The sequence below is a fragment of the Halichoeres trimaculatus genome, unplaced genomic scaffold (genome assembly GCF_033239565.1).
Source record: "Halichoeres trimaculatus isolate MK-OKI-2021-1 unplaced genomic scaffold, fHalTri1.1 fHalTri1_scaffold_12, whole genome shotgun sequence".
Lineage (NCBI taxonomy): Eukaryota > Metazoa > Chordata > Actinopteri > Labriformes > Labridae > Halichoeres > Halichoeres trimaculatus.
In genome coordinates, this window is record NW_027437190.1 from 26808421 (window position 1) to 26827732 (window position 19312).

General features: G+C 40.3%; 1 protein-coding gene across 2 annotated transcripts in view; it reads right to left on the minus strand.

Moving 5' to 3' along the window:
* Positions 1–2341: 2341 nt before the first annotated feature.
* LOC141800895 (mannosyl-oligosaccharide 1,2-alpha-mannosidase IA) overlaps positions 2342–19312 on the minus strand; it is a 264860-nt gene continuing 247889 nt past the window's right edge. For both annotated transcript variants that reach the window (XM_074683747.1, XM_074683748.1), the window contains exons 9-12: positions 18242–18461; positions 9147–9319; positions 6726–6841; positions 2342–3350 (exon numbers count right to left, since the gene is read on the minus strand). In XM_074683747.1, coding sequence (XP_074539848.1) covers positions 3209–3350; positions 6726–6841; positions 9147–9319; positions 18242–18461 — 651 coding nt within the window. In that variant the 3' untranslated portion in view covers positions 2342–3208. The remainder of the gene's footprint in view (positions 3351–6725; positions 6842–9146; positions 9320–18241; positions 18462–19312) is intronic.

Consider the following 19312-nt stretch of genomic DNA (forward strand, 5'->3'; position numbering starts at 1 on the left):
GTCAAAGATGTGTTTATTAATGAATAGGGCTGAGTAGTATTTGAGTTTCACTTTTTACTCATTCATGACTTTGAATTGTGTAACATTTTCACATGTGCCGTCTCATTGTAACAAGCACAAAGCTGTAATAATGTACACTGGTCAGCCATAAAATTACAGCCATCTGTCTGATACTGTTTAGGTCTGGAGCTGTGCAGGCCTACACAACAAACTGTGACACACTCCATATTCTGACACCTTAGTATCAGACACAGCTTTAACTTTTCAGCAGTGTGAGCTCCAGTGTCTTTCCTATTTGTGCCAGGCTTTACTCCTCAAGCATATCAGAGAGCTGTCACCAACCATGACCCTTTCACAGCCTAACTGGCTTTCCTTCCTTGGGCCACTTTTGGTTGGTTTAGACCTCTCCAGACAAAGACCACCCCACAAGTGCTGCAGTATTGAAGGTCCCCTGACGCAATCATATTATTGTCACAGCTTTGTCCGTGTCAAAGTTTACATCCTCATGCATCATCTATTTTTTGTTCTTCCATCACATCAACTTTAAAGACAACATACTCATTTGCTACCCAACAGAGCCCGTCCACAGACACATGCCAATTTAAAGAGATAATAGTGTTAAGCTCCTTTACCTGTCACTGCTCACCATGTTTTGGCTGATTGTTGTATATCACAGCTTTGTGCTTTTAAAAGCATTGGGAACTGGGCAGCGTGGTGTTCACGCTTTATGTGTGAATTAGAGCTTATGGTACCCCATCTATGTTACCTAAACATAGCAAAATGTCCATACATTTTCTTTTTTACACTGGAAGCAGATTAACACTTAGCACTGGCTAACAGGCAAAGCCACTCTTTGAAAATTGTATGAGGGAAAAAAAATGAGAAGATCAGAAGATCTTGCTTAATCACTGGACAGTTGTACATGACAGACTGTGCTGATTGAAATGAAGCTCCAGTCAGGACAGCTGGAAGATGACTCCAGCAGAAAGACTGCGATGGCTCTTCCCGTCTCGCAACAAATTGATGCCTGCCAAGACACACGGCAGCCCACACATTTTCTGTTTCCTGGATGTGTTAAAGACTTTGGGATCGGCAAGGACAAAAGAAGAGAGGAGAGGATTACCTGTAATGTTTGTCCTTCACTAGCAGTCTCCAGTGCATTAAAATGGACAGTGATCCCCTCATTCACATCCTCCAGGCGAACTCACGTGTAAATTGTGCCCTTAATTTTCACCTCTTCTTTTCATCATCATCTTTTAGCTGGAGGCAAGGACAGTGTGACAGAGGAGACCTCAGCTTAGCTAACATTTACACTTTGTATTTGAACTCAGTCACCTTTGCATCACAACCTTTTTTAGATGACAGTCAGAATAATGCCACCAGATTCATGACATTTGAACACCTTTTTCAGAAATTACTAGAAAATGTCAGTCATGTCTGCTCGCTCTGTTTGGAGCCAGGGAAAGAATCATTAGAGGCTATCACAGTGAGATTAGGATTCAGGAGACGTCAGGTAGGGGAGATTCATTTGAGGAGGACGGTATTAAATCTTGCTTTGTTGGCCTGACACGGTGAGAGAGATGTAAACCCCATTAGTCATTTTCTGGTGGTGATTGCTGGAACTTTGCACAACCCTGAGACGTCCCCCTTCAATTAAACCTGTGATGAACTTTCTAGAAGCAAATGCCAAAACAAATGTGAGCGCCAAAATGAGTCAGATCTCTTTTTTTTTGTGAGACACTGCAGCTTTTTCCTTACAACCTGCAAACTAGAAATTTAAAACTTTGAACAAATAAAGAGAAACAAAGCATAAAGAAACACACAACAACACTGATTGTTTAAATGTACAAAGTTGCACAGGTCTTTTTTATCAGTATTTGAAAAATATTCAACAATGAAAGTTAAATCAAACAGTAAGAATAAGTAATAACAATAATTAATATCAGCAATAACTAGACTTAAAATCAGAACTTTTTAGTTTTTTTTTTCTTTTACTGATACACCTGAGGGAAGCAAATCAAAAGAGAACCCAGAGAAAATAACCACTGAAGTTCAGAGAGAAAAAAAAATCACAAAATCAAATCAAGACAAGCTCATACAGGGTTCACTCACTTCATCTGTATGTACAGCACATTCGCTCCACAACTGTGCAGGACAGCGGTGATGAAAAGAACAGTGATGAAAATGAAAACCCGTCCCCGCAGTCATCTCTCTGGCTCACAGCCTCAAACATCATTATTGGCAGCTGTATGGATTCACATGTAAAGGCAGAAGAAGTACAACAGAAACAGGAAAACCCATTTGAAGTCGGCTCGGAAATGTTTCCTCTTTTCTTTTTGTGTGTGTGTGTGTGCTACAGCCAGTGAACTGACAGAGCATTTGTCACTTTGACTTTAAAGGCTGAGAGGACTGAGAAAGCATCACCCTGCTCGCTAAACAACCCGAACATACAGCGGAAAAACAACCCAACTTCACCTCTTTTAATAAATGGTCCCTGGATGCATAAGACACTGCCACTTTCCCGACACCTCCTCACTTGAAAAAAATCATTCAAGCTTGTTTCAGTAAGAAACATGACATCAACATCAGTTTAGAGGTGGCTTCGAGGATCACATTTTGTGTTTGTCTGTACATTTATCAATAGTTCAATCCTTTTTAGAAACTTTACTTTCAGTTAAATCTCACCAAAAACACGTTACGGGAAAAAAGAGGGAACTAGAAATGCAAAGAAACCTTTGGTCAAAGAGTTACTCACAAAGGAAAAGATGTAATGATGAGATAGAAAGTAATCATTCATCACCAAAGATTAACAAAACTCAAAGAGCAAAACTCAAGTGGTTTTCTATACGTTTCTCTCTCTTTCTAACAATATGGCCCATAGTTCAACCCTCCTCCCGTACATTTGGGTCTGCAAGTTATACTGGTTTCCTCACAGAGGAAAGAAGGAAAGAAAAAGGTGCTCTTTTCATGAAAGTCATGTTTGTCTTGATTGTCCACAAAAAAGAAGTGCCAGCAGGAAGTAAAACCCGGCGAAAGGATATACAATCACAGCATAAAACGACAACATCCTTTACTGGAAAGGAATTTGAGAGTCCATAACAAGCTCCTGAAGAGACTCTGAACCTGCATTAAATTGGTGTTTGCGATATCTGTCTGACTCTGTGTGTCTGCACATAAACTGTGCAAAAAGAAGTCTCTGAGTTCAGTCTTATTCAGAGACTGTCTTGTCCTGTGTTGCTTCATCCTGCAGGCAGTTCTTGCGGACAATGGGCAGCGGATGGGCTTCTGTGTTGAACACCCAGTCCTCCAGAGGGAGAAGGTCGTCATCAGAGAAGAGCAAGTACAGATACCTGGGAAACAAAGGGAACACCCATTGAGTCACATCACTAACAGTCAACACCCTACAGAAATACAGCACAGCATTTCCCATATCATAATTACATAGCATCTTGTGTTTTTATACACATCTTTAGTTTACAGTATGCTGCATACTGATTCTATCAAACTTTAATCCAAAACTCTTAGAGCTCCCTCTAGTGACTGAGATCAGAGCAGGTCCTAAGACCACCTCCTCCATTAACAGAAGGAAAAAGGGTCAAACAAGAAAACTTAAATACACTTCAACATTTCAATAGAGTTAGTTCTTTCTTATTTAAGACTGGTGTAGGGGCAGATTATGAATTATATTGTTAACATTTGTGTTTCTCATGAATTAGGGTAATTTATGGTCAGTTTTTGACCGTTGAAGCAGCAGGGTACTGCGGGAGTGACTTGTGGGTTTTTGTTATGGAAAGTAAATCAACTGATCATTCATCAAGCAAACATAATGTGGACTCTCATTTATCGAACACACTAAAAATCAGTGCATGAGATAATGTTGGCTCCAAACAAACTCTGGCAAAATCCCCCAGCTTTTCATTAACTTTTTAAAACTCCACAGTCTCTCCTTCCCCCACAGTAAAGATCCTCAAAGTCATCTTTAGCCGCGTTTCCACCAAGCAGATCGGTTCGGTTTGTCTTGGTACGGCGCGCATTTTGCAGCGTTTCCGCTGACTTATCCCGGGACGGATCTCTAAAAACCGAGACGAGTCGGCCTACTTTTTTGGGACCCTTCCATATAGGTGCCAGACTGAACCGATCCGCTCTAGGAAGGTGGAGCTACAACACTGCAGACGGTTGATTGGTCAAAAGAATCGTCACTTGCCCCAACAGCGGCTGCATTTCTCTTAACACAAACTTCTCTGAAACAAAGCTTGATTGCACAATGTATCAAAGAGCTACATGCCAATCACAGAGAGGACAAACTGCATGTCTTCCATCTGTGCTCTTTGTTTACTGTGTCACGTTTTTCTTCTTTGTTGGATTTATTAGAGGGGTAAGCTGCTACGGCGTCACGCTATTGTTTAACAGCTGTGGCTTCGTATCCGGCTTACGCACTGCCCACCACGAGAGGGCACAATTTGCTGTGGAAACGCAACAGGATCAGGCTTAACTATACCAAACCATCCCAAACCGTACTGAACCAACCCGGACTGCTTGGTGGAAACGCAGCTTTTGACATTACCGTATCTTTCGAAGCTCAGACCAATAACATCACTGAGTCAGCACATTTCCACCTTCGTATTATCAACCGTCTCTCACACCCACCAGCACTGCTATCCTTGTCAATACCCTGGTCACCTCCTGTTAAGACTTCTGCAATACCCTTCTCTCTGGTCTACCACTCAAGCTTCTCCATAAACTCCAACTGGTTCAGAACTCGGCTGCCCGGATCATCACTGGAACCCCCTCTGCAAATCACATCACTCCTGTTCTTCACCAACTGCACTGGCTACCAATCAAATACTGCGTTGACCATAAGATTCTCTTCCTCATCTTCAAGGCTCTCAATAACCTCGTGCCTCCATACCTTTCTGATCTCCTTCAAACCTATACACCCTCCAGGACTCTACGATCTTCTTTCTCCATGCTCCTTGCTACACTTTTGCCCTGCCTATCTTCAATGGGGTCCCGAGCTTTCAGCCGTGCTGCCCCCTGTCTCTGGAACTCTCTTTCTCAAACTATCTAGGACATTACCTGTCTCTCTTCTTTCAAATCTCAGCTTAAAACTTATTTGTTTCAAAAAGCTTTTTCTGGTTGACCTCACGATCCTCACTTCTGTTGTTTTTATGTAATTGATTGTTCTAGTTTTTATAATTGTGATGTAAGGTGACCTTGAGTGTCATGACAGGTGCCCATAAATAAAATGTATTATTATTATTATTATTTAATCCAGGTGCAGCACCTCAGTTGCTTTGAGCATCGGTCTGGCCTCTACTACTTTTTTTGGGGGGAAGTTTTCAGTTCTCCAGAAAGTTAACTTTTTTTTGTCACTTATTGAACTTTCCACAACCACGAGTGTCTGCTTCTATTGAAAACTAGAATTCATTCTGCTGTGGGCTTCTCAGTAAGTTAAGAGTGTGATATGCCAAGCAGAATGGTTGAAACAACACAAAAAAACAGGAGATGGAGACCCCTTGTTTATACTGACATGCAGCCAATGGTTGTGACTATTCAATATCCATTCTCTATTTCTATATCTGTATATCACTATTCTAATACATCACCATATTCTTTTTGTGTTGCAATCATAACCATCTGCTTCTATTTTTATAAATTTGTGATTTAACTTAACACGATTGGTCCTGTTGTGTGAAAGAAACAAATCAACAAAAAAGCTCAATAAACAAAAACAAAACAACCTCCTCTATAGGTTTCCAACTTTCAGTGTTATCACAGGATGCTGGGAAACTTCTGAAATATTACTGAAAAACACTCGTTGGATGACTTTCAAGTTTATGAATCAAATATGAGACTCCAGCCAACAAACAAGCAGCTTATCTTAGCATTCAGACTGAAAACTTTAGGGAACAGAGAGCTTGGCTGTGTCATAAGTTGAGGTGCCGGAGGCCATCCTTGGAATTGATATCAAAGTTCAAATTAGGTTTTCCTTTTTGCTGACCTCAATTGAGCTTTTCCTGCTTTATCTTTCTGCTTTTTCAGTTTGGCTTTCCTTGAGCTTTGATTTTAAAGAAATAAAAGAAAGAGGACGCTGGGTGTTTGAGAGGGTTTTAAGGATTAACAAAGACAAGTTTTTTGGCCACAACTACATAATAAATCCTGACAGCATGTTTTATTTTTCATGGGAATTTCTTACATGAACAAAACAGAATTAAACAAGTATTACTCAGCAACCAGTTGACCCGAACATCCTTCTAGAGTTTACCACAAGTGTCCCATGGGGATCCTTTACCAGCAGATTCTCGTATTTCTAAATTATTTCCAAGCATAGTTTATCTGTCATGATTCTGAAAAGCATCAAAAGATGTTTGGTGACATTTCTCTGTCCTCGGAAAAAGAGGCTCCTTAACGTCTACAACACTTGGTGCAGCTTAGCTTTCGGGGATGGTTTGTCTTGTTGAAGGGCTCAAGAATGAGAGAAGTGAAATTGAGGTGACTTATTACACTCCCCCGCCTGCTCATCATGTTTCTTTTACAAGCAGAACATATAAATTCCAATTCAGAATGATTGTTACTACCTTAGATGACTCCTGAACACCAGAAGATACTTGAATCACCATCAGTCAGTACTCGGCCCTCTTTTTGTCTCTACATCTCTGGTGGTTTATGGATGGAGATAAAAAGCTATCTGCTGCAAGGAGGTGTGTGGAGAATACGGGACTCACTTGAGTGTCTCTGAGAGGAAGAAGCTCTGCTGCATGTTATCGTGGCTGACTGTCGTGGTGTAAACGTCGCGGATCCCAGAGAAGCCCGACTCTGCTCTGCAGTGCTGCTCCAGGGCCTGAGAGGACAGACAGGAAGAGACAGAAGCTTTAAATATGTACAACTTCCTTCAGAGCAGCCGAGTCAAGACCACTTCATAAAGTTCCCCTCTATCAGTTCAGTTATTAAAGTTTCATTCACTTCGACGAACTGCACCATGCATATGAAACCCAGACTGAAACCCAGTTGTATTCTACGAAGTGAAAATCTTGCTCAACAGCAGTTTCTGTACATGTGAAGAAGGAGGAAATGATGGAAGATGTGAAAGCTTTATCAAGACACACAACGGAAGCTCAAGCTATGCTACATCTGACAGGGGCTAATGGAGAGTGGCTGGACTAGCCAAGCGGATTAGCACATTATTACCCCCGCTACAAAGGCCTGCTTTATACGTGCTAATTAACAAAGACCTCGCCGTGTTAATGCTTGATGTTCACCAAGAGATGCGTCGTGCTCTGCTTTCAACCTTTGTGCCCGATAATTAAAGGCCCGTCAAACTCGTCAGCCTGATCTCTCCTCTTCTGTGCGAACTAAATTAATGCTAAATCTATCATGCCAGCCCTCTGCAGTTTACTACAGCTAATGTCCTGTCTGATGCCACATTAATAATGGTGCCCCCTGCACAACCTTCACCTCCAGCACAGGGGATTGTCTGATCTACAAGCTAATGTATAGTGCCACACAAAGGCGTGGAAGCTGGCCTAGGGTAATTGAGGGTGTTAGAGGGGCATGACATAATAGGTAAGTACAATTTATAAGACCAGCTGAGCCAGTGTTAAGACAGACTATAGGTTACAAAATTAGATCTCTGACTTAGATATACTGTGGAATTACAACTTGACAGGGGCTTGTTGACTTATTGATCTGAGAAAAGGAATTTTTTCCTGTTTTTTTGTCCTTTCTTCTTTATGATAGGAGAAAAACACAGTTTGGTCTGATCCAATATTTTTATCTTTTATTTTCTTTTGGACATCCTCGGTATAAGATATAATCCAAAAACTGAGCTTAACTTCTAAAATTGTTGGGCAGGATCAGCAGACAGATTATAACACAGTTAAATGAACTGGAGTGTGTTTCTAACTGAGATAAACCTTTTACAGCAGCCTTTTGAAAAGGACTGATGTTAATGTAAAAATAACTTAAGGTGTTTTTCGAACGTATGAACCCGCAAGCAAGGCCTGCAAGCTGAATGTTTTTGATTGGTGGAACCCTACAGTGCTTTTATTTCACCCTCTATGTATGATAACATTACACCCAGCAATGATTGACTGGGTTTAATAACTCCTTGACAACCGTCTTCTTTGAGCCTAATAGTGTGAATGTTTCATTTTTCTCTGTCACGTCCCAGTGTTATAGTTTAAAGAGGGAGCCTGCAAACTGGAGACCTGCACCAGAAAGTGGCGGTGGATATCAGGTTTATAACAGCTGCTGAAAGACAGAAGAAGTCCTCAGGAATACATCCTAGTTTAGTTTTATATACTTATATACATGTGTCAAAATATTCACAACGGATAAGTATTAAATGATTAACTGAAGCGGTTTGTTAAGGAGGCATCTCTCTGCTGGTCTGGCCTGTCTTGCAATTGCTTTTAGATTTTTACCTCCTCCAAGGAGGTTATGTTTTTGGGAGAGTTCGTTTGTCTGTGAACAACATAACTCAAAACTAATGAACGGATCTTGATGAAATTTTCAGGAAATGTTCAAAATGGGATATGTAAGAAGTGATGAGAATTTGGAGGGGATCCAGATCCCCGTCTGGGTCCAGGACTTTTTTTTAAAGGATTCTTTATCATAGTCAGATAGGGCTGTTTTCACCATATGTGTATATAACTTCCCGATAAATGGTCGGATTGCTTTGCAAAGCAATACAAGACAAGGTCACTATAATTTCTGACAGATGTAAAAGTATGATCCAGATCCTGGCAATATTCTGGAAACTAAGATCCAGAATATGAAATATGTACTGGGTCATCATAATTTTCAACACTGACAGGTAACAAATTAGCATACAAACCTGCAACTAACACCAAATTGTAGCAGACAGTCTGCTGAAAGGGAGTATAACATTAAAGTAGGACTAAAATGTTGCGTGACAACCACAATATGCTTGGAGGAGGTCTGCGCTCTCTGAGTGCTTTCCTAGTTTCTAAATACATCACTGGCCTTACTTGACACTATCTACCTTAGTCTCCAGCCCGTAATAGAAACACAGACAAACAGTTCCTAGATCTTCTGGTTGAAAAAAATCAAAAGAGAACAATAATGAAATGTGAGAGGGTTTTTGTCCTTGCTAGAGAATAAATGTTACCCCCATTGTCTCTCACCTCCACAGCCTCCCATCCCCACTCTCTGTACTTGGGGTCGTGTGTCAGTCTCCACATGTACATGTAGCTCTCGATGACTTCTGGTCGAAGGATGTAATATCTGTCGCTCAGCCTCGTTGCTGTGGCTTCAGCTCCAGCATCAAATCTGAATGCCTCTGGTCCCAGTTTGGTAGCTGATGGAGACAGGAAATAAAACATGTTAAAAACTGATAGACAAATTCTGTCTGATTAACATGAACACATTTCTGCATTTGGAACACTTTGTACTCTCTTCCTTGAACAAAAGTGAAGAAAAGCACAGAAGCTGTTCATTTTCTATTATATAAGAAAATAAAAGATTTATGGACAAACTTAGAGAATTAAGACCTCCAAAGCTGCCTAGACTGTCTGTTTGATTCTCATTTTCTTTCCTTTCATCGTATTTTTACCCTAATTCAAGGCTGTATGCCAAAAAGATTCTATTTCTGATACCACACAAGGAATTTATTCATTCCAAGGTCAGGGACGGGTGCACCGACTTAGCAACATCTTCAATATACAGCCATGCCTCAGAATAAAGTTGTATTACTGCATGCAAGACCAATCAGAAATTTTGTCTCCACCTCCTGTCCTTTGCTGTATGAGCTTCGACTTTCTTTTTCTTATCAGCTGTGATTTACCCGACCACTGTGTAGCCACTTGGAAAATTGGCCCTTGTTGCAGGAAGCTGATTCTTTGAGGTCAGCAAGGGCTTGTGAGTGGCTGCAGCCAATTGGAACAGACAATCATCTTGAAGTAGAAGAGAGCAAGAGAGACAGAATGGCCACCTGGTCAGCAAGTCCATTAGGGAGTGAGTTTGAGTGACTGAGCATGTGCAAGAATGGGCAGGAGGAACGGGATGCTTTACACAAAATCACTGTTTAAGTAACGAGCTAGGGATAAAATGAAGGACACGACAGGTATAACCCAATTCCAAAAATGTCAAGAGCACAATAAAACACCCAATGTACTCCTTTGGCAGCAGGTCACCGCTATTGTGGAGTTCATGGACTAAAAGTTTGGAAAAACTTGGTCTAGATCATGTATATAGATGATGCTCTCATTGCATTGTAAAGTTACACCAGCGTACAGCTTTTTAAATGAGACTTTTAGCCCATGTGTTTATTTCCATTATAGAGTCATTTCTGTTTTTAATGTGGGGAAGTTCACAATAACCTTGCAGACCTGCCTGATTCAGTTTCTGAAATCCTGCAGACCCATCCTGCTAGGCTCCATTGACCAATGCCAAATTCTAACTGGCCCAATCAGGGAAGAGAGGTGGACGCTGCGGGAGCAGTGGAAGTGACGAGCAGACGTGACGTCAGCAGACTTTCGTACTTGTCAGCGTTCCTTTGATTCTAAAGTTCACTTAACAAAAACGACAGCAGTCGTCTAACGCTTTTTTCACAGCTGTTTCTTGTGTTCCTGTAGTTATTCGTCTATCGTTTCTCAGCAGCAGTGCATATAAACTACAACATACTGTGGCTTGATGTGGATTGGTCTGTGGTGATTGTGTCAATCAGAACGGTCATCCAATCACCAGCTGTTTTTTTTTTTTGAAGGTCCCGCCTTTGAAAACGAATCCGAAGAGCTGCTACCCAGATGGACTAGTGAAATATTTCCGTGGCGGATACATGAAACTGTCTGTCTGGTGTGTCAGGTTAAGTTCGCAGCCCTATAGCATATGAAGGTTCTGGGGTGGCCTAGCCAGTCCCTAGACCTAAATCCAACAGAAAATCTTTGGAGGGAGCTGAAACTTTGTGTTGCTCAACGACAGCCCTTAAACCTGACAGATCTAGAGAAGATTTGTGTGGAGGAGTGGGCCAAAATCCCTGTTGCTGTATGTGCAAACCTAGTGAAGAACTACAGGAAATGTTTGACCTCTGTAATTGCAAACAAAGGCTTCTGCACTAAATATTAGCACTGATTTTCTCATGGGTGCAAAGAGGTAGACGATATATTGGCCGGCCGATATATCGGCCGGCCGATATATCGGGCCGATATTTGGACATTTGTCTCTATCGGCCATCGGCCGTATTTTCTTTTAAAAAGCCGATTTTTGATCCGTTGTATAAAATGATGCAATTTTTGATCAGGCACAAAAAAGATGAGTACCTCAAACTTGTGGAACCACTTGGATACATTACATACTTTTGTTCAAATTATATTAATAAGTTCAAATTTCTTTTTTGACATTTTAAGAAGAGTGTGAATGTTTACTACTGCTTGTTACATTGTGTGTTTACTCAGACAAAATATTTCATTGTTTTGAAAGCTGAATAAATGTTCAGAGGACTGGACACCACTTGTTGTAATAGATTTCTTTTAGTTGCTCAGAAATTGCTGCGTTTCACAAAAATGTGATAAATATATATTTATTTAACAATCGGCCTGAATATCAAATTGGAAAAATCAGCTATGCATATCGGCATCGGCTGCCCAAATTTGGAAAGCATCGGCATCGGCCCCCAAAAAACCCATATCGGTCGACCTCTAGTGCAAATACTTATGAACCCCACTAACATACAAGTAAATCATTAAAAAAAACCATACAATGTTAATTCCAGATTTTTTTTTAAATTATGTATCTCAGAGTTTAAATGCATCTATGCTGAACATTTCAGACCTCTCCCTATTTTCTAAGTGGGAGAACTTGCAAAATCGCAGGGGGTGTAAATACTTATGCTCCTCACTGTATATTGGAATAAATAGAGTGTAAATCATTTAGGACCAACTAGTTTTATCTTATCAACATTGTGCAGGTGTCCAAACTTTTCAGAAATCTGAATTGTAGTTCATTGTTGCAGAATAGCTCAGTTTCAGAGAAAACTGGCAAGGCAGGTTTGTTGATACAGCAGGCATAGAGAAATTCACAGTTCTTTCAAAGCTCACTCTCAAAGTTTTTATACTCTACGTTACCCTCTCTGTGTTAAAAGCCTTTCATTCTCCAAGTACATCATCGCCACGTGCCTCCTCACAAGTCCAAGACAAGCAACTCATGCAGCAGTGATCTTGCTCAATACCTTGACTTTTGTCTTAATTATTTCAGCACACCTCCACAGCACCAACACATCCGGCACAACAAACCCATGCCAAATGATTCGCTTCACTGCCCAGAGTCTTTCCTCTCCAACACTTTTCATTACGTCTATCTGATTCCGAAACCACCACAGGGATCTTTCCACACTCTGCTTCCTGTTTCTGGCTGCCTGCTTGGTGCAAAATAATTCTGCGACTTGTTGATGCTTGCGATTGGACTGCTAACACTTCTCCAACAGAAAACACAATTGACTTTTCAGCTAGTTCCTCTCCTTAACTGCCAACTGTGTCAAACACAATTCAGAATTAGATTGAGGGAGCTGGAACCTCTTGTGCCAAGGTACATTTATGGTTTCAAATCCATTTCCTTCAAGCAGCCAGCACTTGTTAGCAGCAATTATGCATATTCAATCTCAATCTCATCAAGCTGGGAAGCAATTGGAAACAAGTTTTGAAAGTTAATGTCTTAAAAATCCTGAGATAGTAGCAGGTAATTGGCGGCAAGTTTGGGATACTCATTCCAAGAAACTGACCTCTGTGAGCTTCACACAGTTTTACAGAGATAATACCTGTTAACGACTTCAGATTTTGCAGCAAGCAGTCATTTCAAACCCAGATCGTCACTTTTTATATTCCCTGATCACCAGCTCTGAGAATTCTTGTCAAAAGTTGAAGCATTGAAGCAGATGGGAACATTACTCACCTCTTTCAGAATTCTCTTAACATGTAAGAGGAAAATAAAAAAGGAAAAGCACAAACAGAACCCTCCAACAACAACATAAAAAAAAAAACTTACTTTCCTTTTTCCAAGTGTTTATACAGAGGTATTATGTTTTTTGGTGGGGGCTGAGTGGAAAAATTCATCAACGCACTGCAAAATTTCTTTCTTACCCTCTTTTTTTTTAAATACAGCACCGACTCAGACAATCCTAGGGTCTTCTTCTGTTGCAGTGCAGCAGCACTCCTGTGGAGGCATTGTGGGTGCTGCTGCGCTGTGATTCACCGTTTTGTCATCCTTTTTGTCCAAACAGCCCTTGTTTAGTCAAAAAAATTACAATAGCAGCAAAAGTATCTTAAAAGTTGGAACCTTCAGTATTTATATAAGAATATGTAGCTCATACACAAGTGTAAAAACTACTGTTCTCTGAGTGACTATTAGAGTTTGGCTGCAAAGGCTAAAGAAAGAAGTTGTCTATTCATGCACACAGTGCAGGAGTGAACCAAAGCTCACCAGTTTTAATTTTTATTATAATGAATACAATAATGCTTGCATTTGCATAATTAGGGTCGAAATCGCCCATCTGACTGACATCTAGGTGCAGTTTGCTGGGAAACTCAAAACCTGACTCAGAGACACAGCATCAGTTAACATTTTCAATCTAGTAATGCCATTATTTCAAACATCTTTTTCTCCTTTTAAATTTACATTATTTTGGACTTAAACAGATTCAAATCTGAAACTACAGGACAGTGGATCGTGCTGGAAACTAGGAGGGTGAGTGAGGGAATGACATGCAGGAAGGGGGTGTAAGGCTGGAAGCAAAACTTGGGTTATCTGCTTTGTGGGGGCGGGACTCAACCAGCAGGCCAAGTCCACACCTTCAAATATCTTCTGAGGATCTTTCTGCTGACATCACCCAGACTCTGCCCATGTTTTATACAGTGGACAATGATCTTGACACCAAGTGTTGAGCCATTGCATGTCTTCCCAGCACTCATAGTTACCAAGGAGGTTACGTTTTTGGGAGAGTCTGTCTGTTTGTTTGCCTGTGAGCATGATAACTCAAAAAGTTATGAATGGATCTTGATGAAATTTTCAGGAAATGTTCAAAATGGGATGAGGAAGAAGTGATTACATTTTGAAGGTGATCCGGATCACCGTCTGGATCCAGGAATTTTTTGAAGGATTCTTAATCATTGTGAGATAGGACCATTTTCAAAATGTGTATATAACTCCATGATAAATGGTCGGATTGCTTTGCAAAGCAATACAAGACAAGATCACCATAATTTCTGTCAGATGTAAAAGTATGATCCAGATCCTGGCAATATTCTGGATACTATGATCTGGAATATGAAATATGTCCTGGGTCATCATAATTCTCAACACTGTCAGGTAACAAATTGCCATACAAACCGATTCATTTAGGGGAAAAAAAGATCCTATTTTAGTAAAGTCGAACAAAAAACTTTGAGCCGAAGGAAGAATTTCAGCCTTACAGGAAGTTGTGGTTGCTGCTGCCAATCCAAATGTATCTGCTACTTGTTGGCTCCACCAAACTGACTCCTCTTTGAGTTTAAAATCAACACAGTGTGCAAGCATTTGGCTTGAACTGTATCCGAACAAAACACCCCTGCCCACATTTCCTCCTGTCCAACCTGCCTTCTTTCGCAGCCCTCGGTTTACTGCTGCCATAGAACTTGCTTGTACTATGTTCCGTTCATTCCATGCTGAACATTTATAATTACAGAACAAATTTCTATTTTCTTCCATATTTAAAGAGTCGCTAGAGTTAAATATAAGACATGACAGCTCTGCTTGAACATGCTGTCATTCCTCTCAAGGTGCTGCATTGTGAACTGCTCATTCATCTCAAAGGTAGACGCTAAGCATTACAAGTCTATTACCTCTCTTCTATAACCTCTCCCTCTGCCTGCTGCGTCTTTTACATCCCCATTTTCCAGCCTCAGTGTGCTGCTGTGGAGATGGCAGAGATCCAGAGCAGCAGCAGCAGAAGGAGAGTTGTCATGGCATCAGTATTTAAGACGCAGCTAAATAGCAGCCACTTTACGCACATCCAAGAGCAAATCTCGCACTCTCTGTCTTCTTTCTTGCTAATCCAAGAGCTGCTAAGCACCATCCATTCCCTTTAATGAGTGAGAGAAACCTGGTGGAGGACTTTGAAAGAGAAAGCCAGAGAAGCCTTTTTGGCCTGTAGATCAAAAGTATTTCAGGCGCATCAAGCAACCCGCTCAGTGTATGAGTCACATTAGCTTACAGGGGAGCCAATGAATACTTCAGGATGAATCTGCGCAGCCCACCCAATGGTAGAAGGAGTGAAAAAAGCTTGAAATTCGAAGAGGAGATTATTGTAAGGGGCCAAAACAGATGCCAAGGAAGAGAAAGGATCAAACATGTAGGCCAAAAAATGTAGGCATAGTTCTTCTCTTTTTCATCATCTCTTCATTCTCTCCATGCAACCATATCACATCTCTTCTACTCTCCTTCATTAAAAGGTAACAACAAAATTAAATTTGCCTTCAGAGTTGTTATCTTTAAAGCCTACTGCTTCTCTTCCTCTATCTTACTTTTGTGAATTTCAACATTTTGTGATTATCAGCATTGAACACAGTGACCCCCTTTACATCCACTGCTGCCCAAAGTGGCGACACGTTAGGGAGTAATCCAACTAGAGCTTTAATTCCTTGTTTCTCCTTATTAGGCCTGTCGTCTCTCTGCTGAGGTGAAGCCACCAAAACCCACTCTTCTCGAGTCGAGGCAAATGAAAACGCCTGAGGCCGTTTTAATTTACAATATTGCTCTCCTCGACTCTTAATTTTCTCCCTCTGAATGCCACCGTAACCTTTCTTAACGAGACAGCTAAAGCACACCACAACTATAATGAGCCGTAAAATTTCACCGGCTTATTTAAGAAGGGCCGGCCTGTGCTGCGGTAGAGAAAAAAAGTAAAGATTTATTAGGATCCAGAAAGTTAAAGGAAGAAATAAAGGTACATTTAGACTTGGATTTTTTAGAGGATTCCAAGTGAGGGAGCAGCCTTGGGGCCATGTTTCACACCCTCAACAAAGTGGTGCACATTAAAGATGAACTGTTTTTGCCTGAATTAGTGAATTAGTCTTTTTTGAATATCAGTATGTAGTCAAACTGAGAGAACAGAGAGGACCGGTCATGGTCATAAACCATATTAAATGTTGACAAAGTGTTAGTGATGTCATCTGGTTTTTGAAACAGACATTTTAGTAGGGCTGAACAATTAATCAAATTGAAACTTCTTGCATATTGACTTTCTTAAAACCAGCAGAAGTCAATTTGCAGGTTTTTCTGCCAAAAAACAAGGCATAAAGTTAAATCAATCAGTCAACATTCTACTGTGATTGTAAAAGTTAAAAAAATAAATGTTATTCCTATCAATTTATGCATCATTCATCTCACTTCATCATGGCCTAAAGGAAAGAATCGTTCATATGTTGACAGTATCCTTTGCCATGTTAGTCATTCAATAGAATGATTTACTGCTTGTGTTTAGTGAATAATGCAGAAGACAAATGTCCCTCCCAAAACATTGCAGGTGAAATCACAATCCCAATATCCAAGTAAAAAAAAAATCAATTAGATAATTTTCCCAAATCATTCAGCCCTAATTTTTAGGCCCAATGATGGTGATCACCTTTAGCCCCTTAGCTAACAACTGTAATGTGCCTGCCTCTAATGATGCTTTCTTTTGTAAGATCTGTAACCTTAATATCATTAAAATGAATGAGTCTGAACAGGATAATCAGGCCCAAAATAATTTTACCAGGTTATAAACATGACCAATCAAGCTGATAAATGGGCGTTTCAAGATGGGTGTTTGTTAGTACTGGTATCTGTATCAGGTATTGGGCAAAAACCAGCCTTTTTTCAAGGTATCAGCACTCATGAGGCTGCCGATACCAGCTGTCGATACTCAAGGAAAAAAAAACATCTTACATCGAGTCAGTCCTCCCCACCAGTAGTTGCTGCTACATTGCTGCGGTTTAACACCACGGCAAATATGTGTCAGATTCTGTTCAGACAATATAAATGAATTAGGATAAGTTAACAGTTAAACTTTTTTATTTTGCACTTCATTTTATTAAAAGAAAAAAAACACTTGAAAATTCTGACAGTTTTATTTTGCACTTGTGTTAACTCAAGAGAGTTGTTTGTGTTTTATGTTGGACTTCATGGCAGTGACTGTGCAGTCTTTAAATTCTATGTATCAAAAGTACTAGTGGTATCGGTGATTACTCAAGAGCAGAGATGTCAAGTTACTAAGTAAAAATACTTCATTACCTTACTTAAGTAAAAATTTTGGGTATCCATACTTGAGTAATAATTTTTTAGCCAACTTTTTACTTCCATTCCTTACATTTTCAGGAAAATATCTGTACTTTCTATTCTGCACATTTTAAAAATAGCCTTGCTACTCCTGTTTCATTCCAGCTTGTCATCATTGAAAAAGACACACACCAAAAAAAGTAAAAACCTGTCCTAAAATCGCTGAAATTGTGTCATCTGGAAAGAGTGAATTTGGTAGTGGATGGATGAGACGCATATAAGTAATACCATTTGAAAAAACCTTATTGGTTCGTAAGCGATCCATCACACCTGCACATGACACAAATCACGCTGCACGACATAACACACGTATGTAGCGTAGTATGAAGATGTCTTTAGCAGAGATCAGGCGGGGGGGTGAACTATATGAACTATGGGCCCCTGTGGCACAGCCCAAGCTTTTGACCTTAACGGCACTTTTCCCCTTTTTAAGTTACTTTTAATTTTATACTTTAAGTACTTTTAAAACCAGTACTTTTACACTTTTACTTAAGTAAAAGGCTTGAGTTGATACTTCAACTTCTGCAGAAGTTTTTTAAACCCTAGTATCTATACTTCTACTTGAGTAATGAATGTGAATACTTTTGACACCTCTGCTCAAGAGGGAGTACTGGTACTAGTATCAGTCTGAAAGAACGTGGCATCAAACATCCCTAGTGTTTATGGATCTTCCTGGGTTTCTTTGAAATCTCTTTATATTTTTTCATTAAAGAAATATCCTGTCCTTCTAGCCACAGCAGATAAAAATGACAGGCTTTCTGCCGTAACTCCTTCTTCAGTTTGTCATTTTCGTCTCTCAGCCTTTTCATTTATAGCCTCAATGTAAACAGTCAGCCATCTGCTGCCCTCATGCTGAACTACATCCAGCCTCCTGACCTGAACCATGTGCAAACTCTCAAAGTAAAGAGTCTCTCCACACTCTAACATTTCCACTCACCTGAGCGGGTGTAGCTCTCATGACATGTGTGTGTGATCTCAGCGGCCAGGTCCAGGTAGTGTTGTCTCTTCTCTGGTGCGCCGTCGTCTGCGCCGATGCCGATCATACCGCCAGAGAAGCAAGCCAGGTGACCCATCTTGTGATCCAAGATCCCTCCTCTCCACTCGGCCAAGTAGGTGAGACCTCCTGCAGATTTCTGGACCAGGTTGGCTTCGATTGCCTGCAGAAACACATAAAGGTCAGAAATATTACAAGTCTTAACATCCATGTTTTATCCACTACATGACCCATCACATTTGATTCAAACTGCAGCAGTACCCTTTTTTTTTTTTTTTTTTTTTTTTTTTTAACAAAATAAGTTACAGTTGAAGCATATCAAAAACACAAATCTGCTCAGAAGTCCAGAAGTAACTTGAGCTATCAGACACATAGTGGTTTTTCACATCCAAAGAAACAGCACATCCATACCACAGACTTCTGTTTTCTTCAGAGGCCTTTGTGGGTATATGTGGGTATATGTGGGTTATCGTCTCAGAAATAAGACATGAGTCCAAGACAAGACCATGCAGCTACACTTTACCTGTCTGCATTTATACGTTGAATTATGTATGCCTTGTATGGCAGCAAAACCTCTGAGGGATTAAATCTGATACACTGAGAAAAACAGGTCCAGTATACTTCCTTTACTAAAAGATCAAAACCCAAACGGAGATGGGGAAAGGGAAAGGGATATTTCTTTGATAGAGTGACTCTAAAAAAGAAAAGAAAGAAAACTCAACTTTCTTTTTCAGAGTCGTCTGCAAATACAGCATCTGTGCATTTCTGCCTCTGCAGCTTCTTTCTTGTCGGTGCTTTATGTTTTATGAGACAGAATATACCCAGAGTTACATCTAAAGAGATCATTTCTGGGTGACTCATCATCTTCTTTCTTTTTGTAAATTCATTTTTTTCCACTCTCTCAGCTCCATTTCACCCATACAATGTGTGCTGCTTTCTGCTCATTTTTCATTTAAATCCAAGCTTTTGACAATCAGATGCAATAAAGCACAATTGGCTTGTAATGAGAAGTGT